The sequence below is a fragment of the Rhagoletis pomonella genome, unplaced genomic scaffold, assembly GCF_013731165.1.
Source record: "Rhagoletis pomonella isolate Grant_MI unplaced genomic scaffold, Rhpom_1.0 Rhpom_scaffold_00008, whole genome shotgun sequence".
Taxonomy (NCBI): Eukaryota; Metazoa; Arthropoda; class Insecta; order Diptera; family Tephritidae; genus Rhagoletis; species Rhagoletis pomonella.
Window position 1 is genome coordinate 34,757,329 of NW_023458562.1, and position 17,027 is coordinate 34,774,355.

Genomic DNA, 17,027 nt, shown 5'->3' on the forward strand with positions numbered 1-17,027 from the left:
TAATTTCCTAAAACGTAATCATAAATAATCCAATAAGGAACAGACTTTTATTTTGATTTAATATAAAAATTTCATCGATGTTACCACCAGCACGCTTTCTTACAAATGAAAATATGGCTGTCAAACTATCGAATTGCCTGCAATAGATGTCAAGCAATAAGCGCTGACATATATTGCAGCACATGAGAAATAGGCGGTCTCCATTGGAAATATATTTTGTGACATAGTTTTCACGACATCAGTGTTTTCCTGTGGAGACAGGGCCTGATACACAAAATATATAAAATCATATATATTCTAATTGAATTACCTACAAAACATAAATATATATCGTCGTTTAAAGTACAAAACCGCGTATCAAGAAAATGCAAAACCTCGTATGAGAAGTTGCCGAAATTTTATGGGAGAGAGTAAAACTTGCCTTATTTGAAAATATCTTTTTGGCACAAATGTTTGTTACGAGGTTTCCCTACAAGAAATCTTACTGGCAAATGACCGGTTAAATGACGGCCAGTGCTGATGCAATAATGCTGCAATTTCCTCATCAGCGATTCGGGGGTAATATGAAAAACCTGACCAGTTCTTTTGTGTACATCCCTACAACAAAAGGACATTTTAGACTGACCGATTCTCAATACACTCAAACAAAAACCAATACACATAAAGAATGCTGTAAAAATTTCCCCACAATTTTAAGGCAGTAAAACAGAGACCTTAAGTTGACATCAATCGAGTCCATATGATGAAAAGAGATGCAAAATCACATGTACACAGAAGAACTGGTCAGATTTTTCAGAAATCCCTGCAATTCTGACGTAAAATATGATCCCAAAAGGCTGCAGATCTTCCAGTCAGATTACCAGTCATATGACCGGCAGATGTCTTGTAGGGATGTGACTTTCTCACATGGGTATTTTACCAGCAGTCTCTTTTCTACTTGTTATATTTCCTAAGGTTATTTTTACAAATACTTTCTGTGCCAAGAATGATGTTCGCTGCACCGTGTTTCTGTGCATTGGTGTATATTTTAGTGTGTTAGTGAAGAGGTCAGAAAAAAGTCCTTTTCTGTAGGGCTTGCAGAACCGCGATACTCGTTTTGTACTTTAAACGACGATATGTAAAAATTACTATAAATAATGCAATATAGCGTTTTGTTAAAATTGGCGTACATAGCCATACATATGTACTCGTATATGTATGCTTGTATGTACATAATGTCCAAGATACTATATTCAACAAGGTAGAAATGACCATGAAAGAAAGACTCAAGATCACGCAAGAAGTAATGAAAAAAAGTTATTTTCTAGGTGTTGAAACCTAGACGCAATCTTTGTTGCAAGAAGTAAACAACGAAGCAACGAAGAAAACCGCGTAATTGTTGAACGCATGAATAATCAAATTTCTTATGCAAATTTTTTTATAAATCATGTCGTTGTGTTAAATTATTCTTAACCTTGTGTGCACACACGTTGTCAAAAGCGAAAATGAAAATAGCAGAAAAAGCCAGCACCTAATTGCAAACAACGAACAAATGTAAACAAACGGCTAACGTCAAAATCGCTCTACTTTTTTCCTAAATGCGATTATAACTGGCTACTCTTCTTTTTGCGTGCTCTTGTGTTTTTGGTTCATAGAAATGACAACTTAAGCTGACTAGTGTAAAAAAGTTGAAATATTATTATTTCAATACGATTTTTATGTTCGACATTTCGTCGCCGTTTGAAAGTGAACTGTCGAAATCACTTCCACCTGTGTCGTATGCTCCATTTACAAACATCTATTTTCCCTAACGGACAATTAATGCACTTTATTTCTTCTCAGACAAAATGTATGTATTTCCTCAATTTTTTCACACATAAGAAGTTAATTATAAAAATATTTAAACGTATTTCGAATTAATTGTTCAACAATCTAAGAAATTAGCTGCCATTAACAACTCCAGCGCAATTTCAGGAGCAATGGGGAACTCAGGAATTTCGGTGGAACTATTGGTATATCGTACTTTATATGTGAAGTACATGCAAACCTTTTGAAGAACGTGAGATCTGAAAAAATAAAATAAATTCAGGATATAGAATATACTGGCTAGAAAATAATACATTTGATTTCATCATATCAATTATGTAAACTTTTTAGGGATTATTTTTTTTAGGTGCTAGAACTGCCAAATTCAGCAGAAAACGGTGAATTTGTTTGTAACTTAATCTTCTTGTGCGCTATGTTTAAAAGCTTATGATTATAGTTTCAGTGGCCGAATACGTTTATATATATATACATACGAGGGTATATGTGTATTTGTTTTTATTCCGTAAAAAAAAAAATAAAGATAGCCCAATGGGCACTGAGTCATATCGACTTACCGCACAGGACACACCATGGAATTAGGTGTAGTAATTTTATTTCGCCCTGTAGCGTAGTAAGCTGATAAGCGCCTTTTTTACTTACGGAATTTCTCTAAAGTGCACTTCATTTGCTTCGTTTTCTGCAAACTGTCCAGGACCCGAAAGCATTGCTTTTATGGTGCCAGAGGTCAGAGCATGTTCCCGTTTAACAATAAATTCCTGCCCGTCTGATGATATTAACTTAACATACATGGCATCAGGACCTTCACATCCTCCGTAGATTTTGTCGCTCCTTTGTTCCTCCATTGTTAATTCTTCTTATATGTGATTAATATCTCTGAAATTATAAATTTTGTCTACAGATCGAATCTGCTAATTATGTATATTTTTCGTATAGAAGTCGCACAAAATTAACAACATTGTTAGTGACTAGGTATATGTGGAACAATAATAGGGTGTTGTAAATACTAAAGATTTCGTATTATCTAAAACCTTAACAAATCGTTTATTACGAATTTATAATATTAAATAAGTTTTTAAGTATTAAATAAGTTCTACAATAATTTTTTTACCAATATATATATATTAAATAAGTTCTACAATAATTTTTATACCAACAAAGCGTCACAATTTAAGTATGATTAAATACCAAGAATTCAGTCACCCTATGTCAGGCCAATAAAACTATTAAATTCTCGTTCGCACGTTCCGCATGTATATTTTTTAATTTCTATTTTTTGCATTTGATATAAGTCGAGTTTTTTTAATCAGAAAATGCAGTCGTCATTACTGGCAGTGTTAAAACAGGGGAAAGTTTTTTCCAATACTTTTACTTTAGGTTTAGCAACCTCTTCACCGAAATTTGGTAAGCAAAGCATTTCGGCCTTGGCTTATCTTGAGGTTAACAAATAGCGTTTACTAAATTGATGCGGTGCAAAGTTCAAATTTCGTAGACTTTTAAAGATTAAATACTTGCGGCATATCGCAGTGCCCCGTTTATCCCCCTGGAACTAAATACTACAGGAACCTGTTGCATTAAGTCTGTTCCAGTTGCTTCGAGATTTGCAGGTTTTCACAGGAAGCTGTTCCCGGACGCCATCTTCCATAAGGTTTATAATGGCGAAAACAGCTTTTCTTGTAAATCCTGTAAAACCTGCAAAACGTAAAGTACCTGGAACAGAGATAATAATGGTGAACTCAGGCGAAAAAAAAAAATATTTTTTTTGTTATAAAAACGCTTTTATTTTGAGATGACGAGACGCTAAACAAATGCATATACATACAGCAGTTGAATCTTAAAAATAAGTAGGTAAATTAACACACTACATTTTTTTACGTTTTCAGCCTATAAGCGAGATATCTGTACTTCAAGAGCTTTAAACAAAGAAACTAAGTCCTTTAAGAGAAGTTTTGAACAAAACATCGTCTTGGTTGATGGAGTTCGTACACCGTTCTTAACATCCTTCTCCGACTATTCCAAATTGATGCCCCATGATTTGGCCCGCCTTGCCTTAATGTTAGTACTTAACTGATAATCCATATTTCCAGACTAACATTAAGCCAAAATTCGGCATATTATTTTAACAATTGCAGCAATCTACTTGACAAAACAAATCTAAGCAAAGAAGTTGTTGATTATATTGTTTATGGCACAGTTATCCAAGAAGTGAAAACTTCGAATATAGCCCGCGAGGCAGCATTATGTGCAGGTTTTAGCGACAAGACACCAGCGCACACCGTCACAATGGCCTGTATTAGCTCAAACGTGGTAATTATACGAAAGTTGCAATATTACTTGTTGCACTTACATACTACATACGTGCATACTAATTTACCTACATATGCATATATACGCAGGCTATAACAACAGGTATTGGATTGTTGGCGACAAACACTTATGATGTTATCGTTGCTGGTGGTGCGGAATTTATGTCTGACGTTCCCATTCGGCATTCGCGTAAGATGCGTAGTCTATTGCTTAGAGCTAATAAAGCAAAAACACCTCTCCAGAAATTGAGTTTACTGGCCACTTTACGTCCAGATTTCTTTATTCCCGAGGTATGATATTCTGAAAGATATGTATGTACCATAATTAATTTTTTTGGTTAAGCCAATTCGAAATTACTTCCTGGGATAGTAGAATCCGAAACTTTTCTTTGTCCAAAGCGCTACGATCAATAACCAAAAACCTCGGTTTTTGCTTTAAAGTCGGTTAGCGAAAAGTACCTAAAAGAAGTTAACCATATTTTTTTAAAATTAATTTTTTATCTCAATGCAGTTGCCAGCTGTTGCAGAATTTTCTTCAGGAGAAACTATGGGTCACTCTGCGGACCGCTTGGCAGCAGCTTTTAAGGTCTCCCGAGAAGAGCAAGACGAATACGCATTGCGTTCACACACTTTAGCTAAACAAGCACAAGATAAAGGATATTTCACTGATGTAGTTCCTGTCAAAGGTTTGTATAAGACTGATTTTAATCTTTTTACCTTAATAATATATAAATGCCCTGGACCCGTTTTCGTTCAAAGTTAAGCCGAAAGGCTACTCACTGAAATTCTTTTAAAATTTAAAACCAAATCTACATTAAAGAGTTAATTAAAGTTCTTATTAGAAAAGGAAATTCGCAACTGAAGACCTTTCTTTGTAAAAATTACTCTGTAAATTATTATTACATATCAATGTAACATCATGTTTCGAGAATGTTTTCTATTATTTCTTGCTTTTTATTATATATTTCCAATAGTGCCTGGCGTAAAAAATTTTATTGAAAAAGATAACGGTATTCGTGTTTCAACGCCCGAGAGTTTAGGTAAACTGAAACCAGCATTTATTAAGCCGTTTGGAACCATCACTGCAGCCAACGCTTCATTCTTGGTAGGCTATGTTTTATTTTAATCATACTTGCTTTATTGATAATTTCTTTCTAGACTGATGGTGCCTCTGCCTGTGTAATAATGAAGGAAGAGACTGCGAAAAAGCTTGGCCTCCGGCCTAAAGCTTATTTGCGCGATTTCTTGTATGTATCGCAAGATCCAATTGATCAATTACTTTTAAGTCCTGCCTATGCTATACCAAAGCTCTTAAAAAAGACTGGCCTCACTCTCAAAGATATCGATACATGGGAAATTCATGAAGCTTTTGCCGGTCAAATTCTCGCGAATCTTAAGGCGCTGGACTCTGATTGGTTCTGCCAAAACCAAATGGGCCTTGGTGAAAAATTTGGTTCGCCCGATTTGAGTAAATGGAATAGCTGGGGTGGTTCACTGTCGATTGGACATCCATTTGCGGCCACCGGTGTGCGATTGTGTATGCACACAGCAAATCGTTTAGTACGTGAAGATGGACAACTGGGTATCATAGCTGCATGTGCCGCTGGTGGTCAAGGTGTCGCCATGCTGTTGGAGAGATATCCCGGTGCTACTGCAGATTAACTAAGCTAAGTAGTAAAGTGTTATATTGAATTAAAATTTCTGAATTATGAATCTGTGCGAAACTTATTTTTAAAAGAGATAAACATGTTTGAAGAATTATTGTACCAGCATTTACATATAAAATAAACTCACAAGCACATACATTTGTAAACCATTATTATGACTCGTATTTTATTTACTTATTTTAATACATTTGGAATTAGCTCGAACTCATGTTTGTTATTGTTTTTATTGTAATTTTTCGTTAACGCACTTACTTTTGTGCCTCATATATTTTAGAACTGCTTTCAATCGCTTGAATTAGAAAAAAACGAAATATAAAATTAAATATGAAAACTAAAAAATTCAAATCGAAATTCAACTAAAAATGTTTGCAAACAAAGAGTAGAGTTTAGTAGTTAAGCTTTTTATATGAAATTGTGAGTAGGGACACGATATATATTAATAATAATAATTACACATATGTTAGTGTTTGGCCGAGCTTCTCCTCCGCCTTGATGTTTTCACACAAAGAGGAGGGACCTACAGTTTTATGCCGACTTCGAACGGCGATTGTATTTTAATGAGATGTTGTTTTTCGGGGCGGAAATACACTCGCAGGTTTGCCATTGCCTGCCGAGGGGCGACCGCTGTTAAGAAAAAACCTTTTTTTCCGATATATTACTCCTTTAAAGTATGGCTGTAAAAATATCCGGGATAATAATGTAATACCGGGATAAAAAGACTCGACACAAAATCAAATCTGAATATTGATCTCATTTTCTAATAAAGAAAGAATACTCTGAACTTTAATAAGTGTTTGCTTATGTAGTGCTTATGATAAATGACATCACCGAAGGCGCGGGTTGAAATCCCGCCACATGCCAACCTAAGTTAGTACATATTTGTGTTCTTTAAAGCGCAACTATATCCATATTGCTTTACATATAGATTCGAAAGTATAGACATAGCATAGATTTGCAAAACATGAAACCGCTCGGTAGTGCTGAAGTCAAAATAAAAAATATATTAGACATAAAAATTCATGTTTTATTTGCGCTAAAGATTAGTTTAAAAACAATATTAACAAAAAAAGTTTCAATGGAAATTTAAGTAACGTAACGTCACGTCAGATTCTTCGGCTGATATAAAAAATCAGAACAGACTTTTACATTTTTGAACTTGAAAAATTAACCTTAAACATTTCCAATATTACTACAATTATACAAATTTTTTTATACAAATAAGCTTGCCCAATTCCTAGAGTTATTAAACTTTTCATTTTATATTATTAATCACATTAACTTTGTAATGTACATTTATGATTCGATACGGTACCAAGGATCAGGCACTCGATTCCAAAAAATATCGTTTGAAAATCATCGAGTAAAAAGTATCGGTATCGAATGGCAAAAATATCGATATGGTATCGTATCGTATCGAAATTCGTGTCCCTTCATGTGAGTAACTAATGTTTGTGTGTGGTAGAGCGTCCATTGAAATTAGAAAAAATACATGTGTAAAGCTCTGCATGGTACGATAGGAAATGGAATAAGTCAAGCTTACGAAAAATTTTATTTTAGCAAATAACCGAACAAATGTATTAAATTAAATTAAATAATTAAAAAAAAATAAATAATGTAACTAAAATACTTTCGGCAAATTCACGTCGAAGCAACTTAAATTCGAAATAATAAAAATAAACAGAAACAAAGCGAAAGTTAACCTTATCAAGTTTACATTGAAATTTTGTAGTCACAGCAAATTGTTAATGAATAAATATGTACAGTTAATCAATAAAATTTAGATGCAGCCATATTTTTGCGATACGGGCAACTGTTTTTTAACTATTTTATTTTTCGCAAATTTCTTTTATAAAAATATGGTTAATTCTACAACATAAAGCCCAAAAATCAGAGCTCCAAACTTTGTGCAAAATTAAAGAAAATTCTGCAAATGTTCATTAAAATACTGCACGTTTTAATTACTCGTTTGAAATTTTTATATTTTGATGAAAATTTGCAGTTTTCTTTAATTCTGCATAAGGTTTGGAGCTCGGATTTTTGGGGTCTTGGTCGTAGAATTAGCAAAATTTTTATAAAAAATTTGCAAAAAAAAAAATAAAATAAAAAATAATAAAAAAAACAGTTGCCCGTACTGCAAAAAAATCACTGTACCTAAACTTTATTGATTGACTGTATGTAGCCCTTAGACAAATTATTAATGAAAACTTCTTCAGTATGTAAATTTTAAAAATATAAATTAGTGAGTGCGTTTGAATGCAAAATATTCAATATTGTTATATTTTTATCTTTTTTCACTTCTCTTAAAAAGTAATAGTTAAATGAAAATTTTTGTTTCGCTAAAAAATTATAAATATTGTATATAAATTGTTTTTCTTTTTTGTAGAGATTACATATATGTACATATACATACATAGCATGTATGTAAATTAGTTCGAATATAAATGATCGTATTCTGAACAATCTGTATGTTCTACAATTTGTAGTTGTTCATTCGTGTTATGCATAATATGCTCAAATGCGAGGTTGGACCTTCTCACAATTCCGTCGTTATTTATGTGGCTTGCCAAGTGTAGGCTCGCAATGTTCGGTTGTTGTTGTTGCTGTGTAAGTTCTACATCCGATTTGTTGTCTTTTTCGATTACTAAATTGTTAAAATTCTGAAATTTACTATTGGACATTACTTGATAGCCATCTTCGGTCAAAGTTACATTTGGCTCCTCATTCGTTAAGTCAGTATGCTCGATTGATTTCGTTACTACATTCGTAGTAGATTCGCCCAACGAAGAGGTTAGTGGATTTGAACGAGCTCGTTCTTGCAATGGCGTAGGTGGTGGTAGAAAGATGCCATGTCGCCTACGTATGGAATCCACTACATCGTATAAGTTTTTCGCATCCATGGCTAGTATATGTGCTGAAGATAGCATATTCCTGGAAATATTAATAATCAAAGTCTATGAAATTGCAAAGTTGTCTACTATAAGCTTAGTTACCGTCTGTATTCACTATCGAGGGTGGTATCACTGTATTGTTGTGCAAGTCGCATTGTTGCCACCAAATCCTGCATGTCCTTCGATAGCACTTTATGTGCCATTTCAACCTCCCTATAACAAAAAATAAATAAAAAATCTTCTGTTATTCAACTTAACTAGTACCCCTACTACTACTTTACAACGCACCTATGCGCTTGCGTTGGAAAAACCTGTGACAGCCTATCTACCGATGCCAACAAGGTACGCAACTCAATTCCAACATTCCTTACCAAATATAAATAGTTATTGGCATTTGATTTTTCAACATCTTGTGAAAGTGTCATTATTGCCTTCACCACATTCGTGGTAGCTATGTAGACTTCATCATTGCTGCGATCGACTACCACACGTGGTTTATTGCTGCTACCAACACCAGTTAGCTTGGAAGATGCTACTTGATTTTTTGGCCTTGAATCACTTGTTGTATCATTTAAATTACTACATGTCGAATTTTCTATGGAGGATGTACTATTCTTCAAGGTGTTAAGCTTGGAATCTGGGGTGTGGGGACGTGAAGTGCCTAGGGTATTACTAATACTTGGTGAACACTCTGGTAAACTTGATGGGCCATGATTGCAATTAAAATAGCTCGTATCATTTATATCCGAATTTGACGTTAGGCTGAGGCGTTTCTTCTATATAATGTATAAGCGTAATAATGTATAAAATATAAATAATAATAAATAATAATGTATAAAATATATTATATGTATATATAAACATATATAAAATATATACGTATATAGGATACAATAACATAATATAAAATGAACACTCTGGCACATGATTGGAATTAAAGTAACTCATAGCATTTTATCTTGGATGTTTCTCCTATAACTTTCCTATGCCTTCAAGCAACAATGGAGTAAGAGTTAAACTGCTTTTATTGTAAAATATAATAATTACAGTCAGATGTACATAGTTTTCGTCATGGCGCAATAAACAGGTGAAGTAATAAAACAGCTTTCTCGCTTTATTTTCTAACATCCGGCTGCCTTAAAGTCAAATTTTAAACGCTATTTTTCAAATTAGGCAGTGTCGAAATCTTTCCTCTCGCTCTAACTACTTCCCCATGGTTTTCGTCATATAAAAAATAATGCCATCTTATTTGCAAAATTCTCGTGATTTTCTTCTTGATTGATGATACACTCTCCAAGCTATCCCAGTAGATAATTTCAGGCGCTAAAAGACCTTCCAAATGGACTTCTTGAGAGTCATGAGGCCTTCCACCCTACATACTTTTCTCCTTCGTTTTTTGTATGGAGTGGCACAAATTGAAGACCTTCTATTTTCGCAACCATAGAAAGCCTTCCAGAAGGGCTTTTGTAGGGACGTATTTCAGAAGGACTTTTGGAGAGCTGCTTCTTGAATTCCAAAAAATCATACTTCTTTAAGGTATTTATTTGATGTTCATATAAAATATGTTTTGTTGCAATCTAAAATGCATATTTAAATTTATTTGTAATGTTAAATAATATAAATTTAAGCATTCACGTAAATTGTAAATAGAAAGACCATCTAGTAGCCATGCAAGCAATCATATTTTTCAACCTTTCTTGGGTAGGTCTTTTGGAAGGGCTGCACTTAAAAAGGACGACCTAAATTATCTTTTGGGATAGTATATTTTTCCCAGCATTGACATCACGATTCCAACAAGTACGGCAATTGGGACAAAACTGGTACCTGTGCGGCGATTTGAACGTCAGGTTGATATTGAAACAATTGGTGCAGTTTTGTAGTCCTGAACTCGTTCACCACTATAATATCTGCTTTACGATCTCTTAAATTTATAAGAAGTAGACGATTAGGCATACGCCGTTATCCTCGTATTGGGGAATTCGCAGCAATCTCTGTCGACCCGATACAGATTAGTGTTTTCTCTTCTTTGTTTTGGTTTTGTTAAATTTGTTTGTTATTTTTTCAATTTGAGAAGAGCCACCTTCCTTTGAGAGAAAATTTTTTGTTTTTATTCTAGTATCTGAAGCTAATGTGTACAATATTCTCAAAAGTTTGACGAATTTGAAGACAATTGTGTCTTTATGGTGAAATTTTTCGTATATCGTTGTAGTTTTGACTTCCGCGAATGGAAACCAGAAAGGTTTTAATAATATCCATTTTTTTATTTTAACAGGAACATTATTTTTAATTCCAGCTAAAATGAGATGACACCCAGGATCTTGGGATCTTTTATTATCGTATTTCGTTGAACGTTTCTTTGCGTTGAGTTTTCTCTTCTTTACTTGTTTAGTTTCGTTTTGTATTTTCATTTGCTTTTCCATACAAAATTAAATTGAGACGCCGTCGGTTTGAAAGGAAGAAAACGCTTTGGTACACGTTGAAGGTATTTGAAAGTATTTTCGAAATTCTCTTTTATCCAACGAAGAAAATTTTCCCTTGAATAATTTTATATACATATATCATATATGACACAATAGTGAGTAGAAAGCAAAACTATGATATCTGATGTGATGTAAACATGTTGAAAATGTGGAATTAGCGAAAAATTTTTGACATCCTTAACTTCATTGTAACGTTGAAGATTGAAAAATAGTTCAATAGAAGACCAAAATAACTTGACATTTTGTATTTCGTCTAGTTTCTTTCCATTCCATTTCAAATCGATAAGCATTCGTTCCAGTAATGATTAATTTAGGATCTGTTGGAATTTTTCCTAAAAAGGTAATCGAGTGAATTATAAACTTCTTTCTTATCATCCTCAAACTTAAAACAGTTTCTCAGCCGACCATATGCGTGCATCCAAATATTATTGTGAAAAAAAAAGATTTACAGCCGCACTTAGAAACGTTCCTTAAATTAGCTCTAACGGGCACTTAACTAATGATCGCTAAATCTGTTAATTAATGTTTCCTCTCAGAGTTAAAAATTATGAAATAAAAAAAATGTAGGTATGCCCCAGTTGCGGCCCTTCATTTTTGTGGCATTACTCATTTTTTTCGTTCAGTTTGAAATAAAATATAAAAATAAGTATTTATATCATTTTGCGCGCGCCGGCTGAGCAGACGCAATGGCTGAGTGAGCAGAGCACTGGCGTGCCATTTAAGAGATCCGAGTTCGAGTCCTAGGGCAGGAAAATTTTCTTTTTCCTTTTTTATTTATTTTTTTTTTTATTTTTTTCTTATTTAGTTTTATAAACTATCTGTATTGAATTTTTTAGCTTTTTTGATCTAATTTTCTTTTAGTGTATAAATTGTATTGCTTGAAAAAGAAAACAATTTTTTTTTTATTTAATTAAATTGTTTGCTAAAAGACAAACAAGACCAATAACAGGCTAATTTTCCAAACGTTAAATAAAATAAAAAATATTAATTTTTTAAGCGATAAAACTTAAAAAAAAAAATTTATTAAAAAATATTCGTTGCCGAGGATTGAAATCGGATCTCTTGAATGGCACAAAAGTGCTCTGCTCACTGTTATAACAACGTTATCGAAATTGAAATTTATTGAAAGCAAACAAGAACTTTCAAAATCATTCGTTAAAAAGTTTAAAAAGAAGGTTTTTGTTTACTTAACTTTAAAGTTCATTAAATGCCGTTAACGAATCATTAACTGACTCTGAGAGGGAATTTTTTCAAATCGGGAGTAATCATTAAACGACTCTAAGTGTGGCTGTTGTTCGAATTTTCAACGAACTGGCGCATAATTTTAGATTCTTACGCAGGATGCTGTACTCTTCATCGGTTATATACGTTGGTTGTTTATTTACCATCAAATGGTAATAGTATTCAAGAAAATTAATCGCGTCAAACTTTCCTTGTTGCCAACGTTTTATGAGACGAAAAGACAGGACATTTCCTGGACATCCTTTTGTATTCGAACAAAGATGGCGTAATTTTTACACCAAGATCGTAGAGCTTTTTTTACTACGGAACAGGTTGTTTTATTACATTCACCGCCACTTTCTTTGCTATTCTCGCCAAGTGGCATTTTCCGTATCATGGCCAAAAATTGGCTGTGTTGCAAATGCAGAATGAACAACAGGGCTGTTCGGGCTCTTTTGCATATGCTCTTCCATCTGCATATTCGGTGCATTTGTCAATTCACATCAATAAAATGCATACAGTTGCCATGGTAGCAAGCATAAAATTTGCTAATGTAATTCCAGCTGCAAATCCAAGACCATCTCCACAATATCCTGAACAGCCCTAATATTTCTATAAAAAATTTCCAAAAAAAAAATGTACTACGAAAAACATTGCAAATATTGGGTTATACTATATAAAATATATAATATATTCATAACTCATATTTTTATAAAAATGTACGAAAAAAATGTATTACATTGCAAATAGTGAGTGTATATAATATATATTCATAATATTAATTTTTATCCTTTATTAAAATTTAACAAACACAATGTTTCCCAATGAATTTCAAAAGCGCTTAAATGGCTTCGCCAGTCGAAAACTCAAGCCCAAACGAGCCCGCCATTATGAAAAAAAAATTTCATAAACAATATTTTGTCGCAAAAAAATGTATAAACCATCGATAGAGAACAAGCGTTTTTATACAAAAAAAAAATAGTACATATTAAAACTCTTTTGATAAGAGAAAAGCAAAAAAAGAAATATTTGGAAACCAATAGAAAAAATTAGCTACTTAGTAGTTTTGTTTAAATATCTGTTGTACATAAAATACCTTCCACTTTTTCTGCTTCCCAGAAAATATCTTATACAAATCTTTGATGTAAAAAATTGATTCGCTTAAGTAAATATACATACATAAACACAAAATTAAAAATATGTGCATATGTATAAATACAATAAAAGTTGGCTCTTTATTTCCGGGCTGGGACGTATCCCGTCGTGCCGGGCCGGGCCCCACTAAAATTCTTAACGTGCGGGCTCGTGCGTGTTTTTGAAAGTTGATTTTGCACTCGTGCCGGGCCGGGCTTGAAAATTTAGTCCCGTGCCCATCTCTACATGGAATTGCGGTTACAAGAAGTGGTGTTGTTGTTGTAGCAGCATACAAATTCCCCAAAGACTTTTTGGGGAGTGTTGCTGGAGTGACAGTCCTTGGCCAGATATAAATCTGGGTCGTTCCGGTTACGTAGACCCGACTGTCGTGGGAACGACAAGAAGTGGTGTTATTATTTGGTAACACAATTTTCCGGTGTCAAAATGTTCAATAACAAGCAGAATAGGCCTGTACCAAATCCATACTGTCATTGGTGTGAGTTACAACAAACACATCATTCTGACGTAATGCCATCCACGGCGAAAAACTGAGCTGTCGCCCCAACACCACCTTGTTTAATACACCTTGGCCGAAGACGACCTCTGGCAGTCTTTAGCTCTGATCCAGTACTTCATGAACCTATATGATATCACACGAATTTGCAGGAAGTTACAGAAAAAAAATTTATATTATTTATATATCCGTAGTGTTTTTTCTTAATATTTGCAATGTTTTTCATAATAAATTTTGTTCGTTAATTTTTACAGAAATATTTACCCCCGCTCTGGTTGTCGTAAGTCGTTCGCATCGACAGTCGTTCGTTGAATTATGTCGTAAATAAAAACCTTAATGACAGATATTAACACGTTTCAATACTTCTTCATTTCGATCGAAAGAATAGGAATACAAATTTGTAGTAGATTATGTCATTGGTTTCCTCATAACGCCAATGAAAATCTCAAATTTCGACGAACGACTGTCGTTCCGACAATCGGAATATGGGTGATTGTTCATTCTGCATCAAATGGCGTATAAGTTAATGTTTCAAAGTATTTACTACGATAATTGTTATATTTTATAAAATATAAATGATCGTTTCTTCTACATATAACAGAAAGGAATATCAAGGTATAAGCATGAAAACGTCAAATCCCTCATTTACTAAAAGCCTGACACATTTCAAATCGACCATGCAGGAGTTGCACATGAATTTTCTAAATAAGTAATGTGAAGTGGGATATAACAAGTGCTTTTGTATAATTCGCACAAAAAACACATTTCCTCAGTTGTGACAGTCTTTTAGTAAAGAGCCGACGATACCTGTTTTTTTAATGAAAAACGAGATACAATAAACAAATTTTTTACGATAAATAAATTTTAAACTCTTAGGTGCCAGAAAAAAAATCATAAAAAAACATGTGGGTAATTTGAATTAATGCAAGAAGAAAAATAGCGACCCAGTCTGGTGGTACATGTGTATATCCATAACCATGTCGGTAATGCCAATATTGATATCCTCATGCCGAATTTCAATTAGGCATTGATATTACAAAAAAGAAATTGGTAAAATGTGCCATGTAAAAACAAATCTAATGGCTAAGGACACAGTAAAAAATGAAAAACGTATCGTTCTAATTAATGAGCTAAAAATCAAACCGGCAACGAAACCACTTCAAATATCGTACATGCCAAAAATGTAAGCAACAAAACGAAAAACCAAACATATTGCTTTTAGTAGGGCAATCTCAAACCTGTGCGCCAAATTGACACTCAGCCGCGTGTGCGACATCCTGGCTTGTACCTGCTGCCTCTTGCTGCGTGATATGAATATTATCTGTATATTTTGCCATTTTCAACTCGCAATTTTCGCTAATTGGATAGGGACATTGTTTGGTCATCATATTGAAGTCCCCCCTTGCCATGTCATAGCTTGTTGTGAAGATTTTATTACCAGGTGCCATTGGAGTATAGGTAGAGTTAGGTGCGACCTTTGCATCAAATTGTTCGCTTACGGTCTGACGTTTGCAATTTCCGAACAAATCTCGTTGTGGCAGCATACGTGGAATCATATCAAATGGGCGACTACGATTAAGCGAACTTGTTGTTGTGGCACACGATTTCACATTGCTGCCACCGAAATCGTATATTTCTTCTTGTAATGGTTCCGCCTCCATCGAGCTTTTCATTTGATTACGATATGTGCGATATGAAATATTTCGTTCTAAGCTATTTGATTCTCTTCTCTCTTCTCTTTCTAAACTACTACTACGTTGGACCCAATCGTGCATTAAATTATTTGAAATAGAAATCGATTGGTTACGTTCAAGACTACCACCCTTCGATTGCATTGACTTCACTGCGCCAATAACAAAAGTGTCTTGATTTCTTTCTAAACTACCATACGAATTTGGATTGTTGCATCTTCGTAACAACTCAGATTTAGAAATCTTTGGATCTGTTGGCATGCGTTGAAAATCGTAGATATTTGCTTGTGGATTATATAAAACAAAATTATTTTGCATTTGGGGTCTTTGGCCGCGTAAACTATTTGAATTTTCGGGACGCATGGCCTTAAGAAAAGTGCATTTTATATCTAAACAACTACAATGCATGGTACGGGGCAAAGATTCTGTTGTTTGACTAACTGCAGCACCACCAGCTGAATGGCTAAGCGGCGGCGCGAAACTTTGCTCATTAACAATCGGATCTAATTTCAACAGTTCGGATGCTGGTAATTTGGTCATTTTTAATGGCACATCTGTACTATTTGGGACTTTTGTTGATTTAGATTCATCTATCTCTACAGCTAATGTATTAAATACCGATGCTGGTGTTGTATAAGCTGCTGGATTAATGCTGCGATTTTCGTTTTCCATCATTAGCCTGGCTAAAACTTCGGGATTTTGAGCAATAATGTACGTTTGTGGGCTCAGCTGGTTCTTTTCGCTTACTATGGATGACTGCAGTGCGGTATCTACGAAAGTGAAAAGAAAAGATTTGAATTAAAAAGTTAGTGCGCAAGACCCATGCTACAAGTGAAAATTGCTTAGATACATTCCTTCTATCTTTCTAAAAGGCAGCTTTACTTTACTGCTTACATTATAAAACGGACCTAACACTTTAAAGTGCGTTATAAGTATTTTCGTTTTCTTATCTTAACGGTAAAAATAAATTTATTATTCCGAAATTACGGCAACCCGAAAGTGACACTTTACTACATTCGTCGTAAAATTTCAAAGGTTGGCAATGCAACATAAGCAAATAAATAGCAAGAGCAACTGTTAGCAAAAACAAAAACCTTGGTTGAAATAGGTTTGTTCCACACGCTTTCCGGGCTGATTCGGTAATTAGAGCGTAAAAATAAGTTACTCTCTCACAAGTGTCAAAAATGTGTCAACCCGTGCCAAAAGTGCCCGGAGCGTGAGGAATGCAAAAAACAACTTTCCCTGCCCGGAATCAACAAATCAGTTCTAAAAAATGATTTTATGTGTATTTATTTTATATAGGTAATATAATTAGCAAATACC

General features: G+C 34.0%; 3 protein-coding genes across 9 annotated transcripts in view; 1 reads left to right on the forward strand and 2 right to left on the reverse strand.

The window, feature by feature from the left end:
• The first annotated feature begins 1,718 nt into the window (after nucleotides 1-1,718).
• On the forward strand, nucleotides 1,719-5,928 carry LOC118744695 (trifunctional enzyme subunit beta, mitochondrial). 3 transcript variants are annotated; one of them, XM_036477904.1, is made up of 7 exons: nucleotides 1,719-1,828; nucleotides 3,687-3,858; nucleotides 3,936-4,110; nucleotides 4,200-4,400; nucleotides 4,621-4,795; nucleotides 5,084-5,214; nucleotides 5,268-5,771. In XM_036477904.1, the coding sequence occupies exons 1-7, from the start codon at nucleotides 1,759-1,761 to the stop codon at nucleotides 5,769-5,771; spliced, it is 1,428 nt and encodes a 475-aa protein (XP_036333797.1). In that variant the 5' UTR covers nucleotides 1,719-1,758. The 3 variants fall into 3 exon arrangements, with proteins under 3 accessions (XP_036333797.1, XP_036333796.1, XP_036333798.1); XM_036477903.1 differs by lacking the exon at nucleotides 1,719-1,828 and adding an exon at nucleotides 3,049-3,207 and having other exon boundaries at nucleotides 5,268-5,928; XM_036477905.1 differs by lacking the exon at nucleotides 1,719-1,828 and adding an exon at nucleotides 3,380-3,533 and having other exon boundaries at nucleotides 5,268-5,928.
• LOC118744705 (elongin-C) lies at nucleotides 1,811-2,784 on the reverse strand. Its single transcript, XM_036477916.1, has 2 exons — nucleotides 2,446-2,784; nucleotides 1,811-2,045 (listed from the first exon to the last, which is right to left on the reverse strand). Exons 1-2 carry the CDS (start codon nucleotides 2,646-2,648, stop codon nucleotides 1,904-1,906), a joined length of 345 nt encoding a protein of 114 aa, XP_036333809.1. The 5' UTR covers nucleotides 2,649-2,784; the 3' UTR covers nucleotides 1,811-1,903.
• LOC118744690 (focal adhesion kinase 1) overlaps nucleotides 5,911-17,027 on the reverse strand; it is a 24,432-nt gene continuing 13,315 nt past the window's right edge. For 3 of the 5 annotated variants that reach the window (XM_036477890.1, XM_036477887.1, XM_036477888.1), the window contains 4 exons: nucleotides 16,323-16,474; nucleotides 8,953-9,440; nucleotides 8,767-8,877; nucleotides 5,911-8,704 (listed from right to left, as the gene is read on the reverse strand). In XM_036477890.1, the coding sequence (XP_036333783.1) occupies nucleotides 8,203-8,704; nucleotides 8,767-8,877; nucleotides 8,953-9,440; nucleotides 16,323-16,474 (1,253 nt within the window). In that variant the 3' untranslated portion in view covers nucleotides 5,911-8,202. The remainder of the gene's footprint in view (nucleotides 8,705-8,766; nucleotides 8,878-8,952; nucleotides 9,441-16,322; nucleotides 16,475-17,027) is intronic. The other 2 variants (XM_036477891.1, XM_036477892.1) reach the window with 2 other exon arrangements.

Bases quoted from the DNA above. Each gene is read 5' to 3' on its own strand.
- LOC118744705 (XM_036477916.1), bottom strand. From the start codon at position 2,648: ATGGAGGAACAAAGGAGCGACAAAATCTACGGAGGATGTGAAGGTCCT. The intron at 2,046-2,445 runs GTAAGTAAAAAA...TTATTTTTTCAG, and splicing joins GTGCACTTTAGAGAAATTCC to ATCTCACGTTCTTCAAAAGG.
- LOC118744695 (XM_036477903.1), top strand. From the start codon at position 3,117: ATGCAGTCGTCATTACTGGCAGTGTTAAAACAGGGGAAAGTTTTTTCC. The intron at 4,111-4,199 runs GTAATTATACGA...ATATATACGCAG, and splicing joins CCTGTATTAGCTCAAACGTG to GCTATAACAACAGGTATTGG. The intron at 4,796-5,083 runs GTTTGTATAAGA...TATTTCCAATAG, and splicing joins TGATGTAGTTCCTGTCAAAG to TGCCTGGCGTAAAAAATTTT.